Genomic DNA, 3,953 nt, shown 5'->3' with positions numbered 1-3,953 from the left:
TGTGTCTCACCCTCTTGCTTGAGGGTGTCAGTGATGCCTTCTGGACAGCAGTCAGGTCAGCAGTCTTAACCGTGATTGCGGTTTTGAGTAATGAACCAGGCTGGGAGTTTTTAAAAGCCTCAGGAATCTTTTGCAGGTGTTTAGAGTTACTTCGTTGATTCAGATGATCAGGTTCATTGCTCGTTCAGAGAATCTTTTCATGATATGCTAATTTTTTGAGACAGGGATTTTGGGTTTTCATGAGCTGTATGCCAAAATCATCAGTATTAAAACAATAAAAGACCTGAAATATTTCAGTTGGTGAGCAATAAATCTAAAATATGTGACAGTTAAATTTTTATCATTACATTATGTAAAATAATGAACTTTATCACTTTTTTGAGAAGGACCTATATATTTCATGTCACAACTTTCAACATATCTTGGGATTTTTTAACTGACCAACAAAAAGTGAAACTTAATTGTGAAGTGAAAGGATACCAGCTGTCCAAGGTTCTCATATGAAATCTTACTGAGCTGTGCATTATCCAGCCTCTTCTACTCTCATTCATCTAGATAAAATCAAATACAACAATTACCAGCAGTCAGTTGGCCAACGAGTGTGCAGAGACCACCTGTGAGCAATTTAAGCTCAGCATAGATGCAGCTGCCCTCAAAAGGATTCTGGTATTTGATGCAAACATCTTGATGAAGAGCAGACAGGTCAGTGGAAAAGTTGAGGAATCAGAGGTCATAGTTCAAGCTATCGTCCACAAGTGTGATGGGACATCAGCAAACCTGCAAAAGACGGCGTTAATCGAAGAAGCAGTCAAAAGGCTTATAGTAACTCTGGAGGAGCTGCAGAGATTCATTGTTCAGGTGGGGGAATGAGTTAACTGCACGACACATATCTGGACTTTTATTGGTAAGTGGCAAGATTTTCCTTCCACACATTTAGAATGTGTGGAAGACCCACTGCTGTTTCCAGATTTTAAGTGTGGGGAAACAAAGCATGTTGCTCTTAAAATCATTGTCAGAAGAAATAACTGCATCCACATCAAGTGCAGGGACTATTTAATTAGGTCGTTTAAAGCAGAATCAGTTTCCCTTTGTAGCAAACAACGATGCGGGGTTTTGTTATGTCCGGGTGTAGGGGTGGGGAGGTGGGGGCTGTCAGTGAACGCCCCTTTTACACAAAGAGCAGGATGCAAAACAAAGCCAGGAAGCTTCATATTCTTTGTGCAGCCAAAACTCCCTTTTCTCCCGTCTGAATCCAGGAAGATGATCTCATTTTCTTTGAGTAAACAGCGCCTTTGTGTGAACAGCTGATCCTGAGAGGTTTTGAAAGCGTAAAATCCACTTTTACTGAGGGAAAAAGTGTCATGGACGGCAGTTTAAGCAGAGCAGACTATCGGGTCGGTGCCGCCGTGTTCGCCGCAGAGGGTCTGCCGCCGCTGCCTAAGAGCCTGAGCGGGATCCTGAACTCCAGCGGCGGGTCGTGGAGGGACATGCAGAAGATGCACAGCAAGAGGAGCCGCATCCAAGCCGAGATCAGCTGCAGAGGAGGCAGAGAGGCGGCTGCTGCCAAGCCCGGTGGACTGGACGCTGCGCTGGCGCTGCTGCGCAAAGAGATGGTAAGGTGTTTACTCATCTGCCGCAAAGCGCACGGTGGGACAGTAAATCTTCCTGTGGGACATTTGGGCTGTATTTAGAAACTTAAAGTCATCAACTTGCATGACCTTTGACTTTAAGGAGGGGGGAAATGATAGCTTCCCATAAACTGTTTACTTGACCAAATTAGGGAATTAAAACGTGAGTATGTAATGTCTTTGCCTTCTCTTTGTGCCTTTTCCAGAGCAGAAGGAATGTTCTGTTACTCTGCCATTTTCTTTTGTGGAACCTTTAATGGCTTAAACTTCTTGAGAAAAATTAGTCACCATTTTTTCCATTGTTTTAAAAGGGACTTTAATTATTTTTTCCTTTTTTAATTACAGTTTTTACACAATGTCTTAATAACGTTACCTTTTAAAATACGTTATTTGTAATCTTAATGAGCTAAAACACAGGTGACTGTATGGGAGCTTTAACAATCTGGAATTCATTTTCTGCTTCTGTACTTCAGGTGGGTCTACGTCAGCTCGACATGTCTCTGCTCTGCCAGCTGTGGTCTCTCCACGAGGCCATCCAGGAATGCAAGGGCGAGGCCTCCATCACCGCTGATAACGGATACTCTGAGGATGAAGAGGAGGAGGAGGATGAAGAATGAGGATAAAGCACAAAATTCTTCTCAGCCTTCTCCCAGAAACTCCTTTCATTTTCACTAGTAAATGTGAACACATGGACCAATGGTGAAAAGAGACCCTTTTTTTAAATTTATGTTTTAATTTATCTCATGCTGTACCTGTTTATCCGGCACATTTTGCTCAGTAAGAAAGCATTCGATGCTTGTTTTGTAGAAAAGCAGTTAACTAAAAACTGTTTTATATGAGATCACTATGTTCATGTTAACTTTAAGCACATTAATATGGCTTTTATTTTTTTCTTAAAGGTTAGTTTTGTTTGCCCATCACACATCATTCATATCATATGTATATAATATGAATGATCATATCATCATTCATCTACATATAACCTTATGGGCTAGAGAAAGAATTTAAGTACACATTTATTTGAACTTTTATCCCTGATTTAATACATTATTATTTTTAATCATTTGCATATAGTTTGTGTCTGAAAAGGTATGAACATTTACATAAAGCATAATTAGGATTGTTGGCATAACACTAAAGAGAGGTTTGTTCTTCACAACTGGGTTTTTAAAAAAAATGAAACGTAAAACTTTTTATTTTTGTGCTGTGTATTTAAAAGTGGGGAAGTTTTGATTGCATACAAAGAATGAATTCTTTGAAAGTGAATCCAAAGTACATGTAGGAAAAAAAGATTCACACAAAAATGTGTTTTCACCATTTGAACCGTGGTCAACATGAAAACCACCAACACTCTGTGTAAATGCACAATAATTTGGATTTGACTCATGTGATCCTTTAATGAAGCCGTAAATTACACTTAAATAGTGAAAGAGTTAAAAGTAAAGGACAGTTGAAGTTCATAGGAATGCTCTGATTTAAATATATTTCTACAAGGTCACAGAAAACAGTTTTTTTTTGTGATATTTAACTTCAGTATGTTAAAAATGTGCCTTTTCCTGACCTCACAAAACTGAATGGGCTGCAAATGGTGGGAGTTTATTTCTAAAGAGTAAACATTTAAAACCCAAAGATTCCTTTCTGACATCTTTATTTATGTTATGATCTGGAAACTTTTCACAGATATGAGATTTTCCCAAATCCTAGAAACAACTTTTATTTAGTACAAACTTGCCTTGAATACCTCTGAATGCCAAAATAAACTTTCCAAGTTTCTTCTTTTATTTATTTAACTCCCACACATAGATTGAAACCATAAAGTAAAATGTCAGGTTTTCACCTCTCATGTGATTACAATTCAAAAACAAACATTAAATTAACGAAAGACACAAAAATCAAAAACAAGATTCAGCAACCTGGTTGTTTAAGGGACAACATTGTTACTTGCTTTTTTCAAAGCACATTTTGATTCAGTTCCAGTATTCAGCCTTCTTTAGTCGGAGTCTATCAGGATCCGACTTTTACCTTTTTCACCCAACAGAAATGTCCAAATCTATCAGATTGTGAGGACATGTCTTGTCCAAGGCCTCTGCAGGAAACCCCACAGGTTTTTTCTTCCAAAGCTTTCATTTCCATTGCGGATTTGGATGTATGCTTGGATTCTCCGTGATGCTGAAAAATGAAACCTTACAGTGTATTAATGCGTCCTAAGCTAAGACAATTGTATTGTGCCGGAGACCCGCTGTGTCTGTTCACAAAGGGGCTCCTTCTCTCCGCCATGCCCCAAAGTCATCCAAATGCAGCAGCATGGGGAAAAACATTTGGTGT

The 3,953-nt window shown here is 39.0% G+C and overlaps 1 protein-coding gene across 1 annotated transcript; it reads left to right on the top strand.

The window, feature by feature from the left end:
- The first annotated feature begins 707 nt into the window (after window positions 1-707).
- fam89b (family with sequence similarity 89 member B) lies at window positions 708-3,257 on the top strand. The gene is made up of 3 exons (XM_081615201.1): window positions 708-858; window positions 1,257-1,613; window positions 2,102-3,257. Exons 2-3 carry the CDS (start codon window positions 1,362-1,364, stop codon window positions 2,243-2,245), a joined length of 396 nt encoding a protein of 131 aa, XP_081471327.1. The 5' UTR covers window positions 708-858; window positions 1,257-1,361; the 3' UTR covers window positions 2,246-3,257.
- The last annotated feature ends 696 nt before the right edge of the window (window positions 3,258-3,953 follow it).

This window comes from Poecilia reticulata, chromosome 14 (assembly GCF_904066995.2).
Source record: "Poecilia reticulata chromosome 14, P_reticulata-male-v2, whole genome shotgun sequence".
NCBI lineage: Eukaryota > Metazoa > Chordata > Actinopteri > Cyprinodontiformes > Poeciliidae > Poecilia > Poecilia reticulata.
The sequence above is the reverse complement of the archived record's forward strand: the minus strand, read 5'-3'. Positions and strand labels throughout refer to the sequence as shown.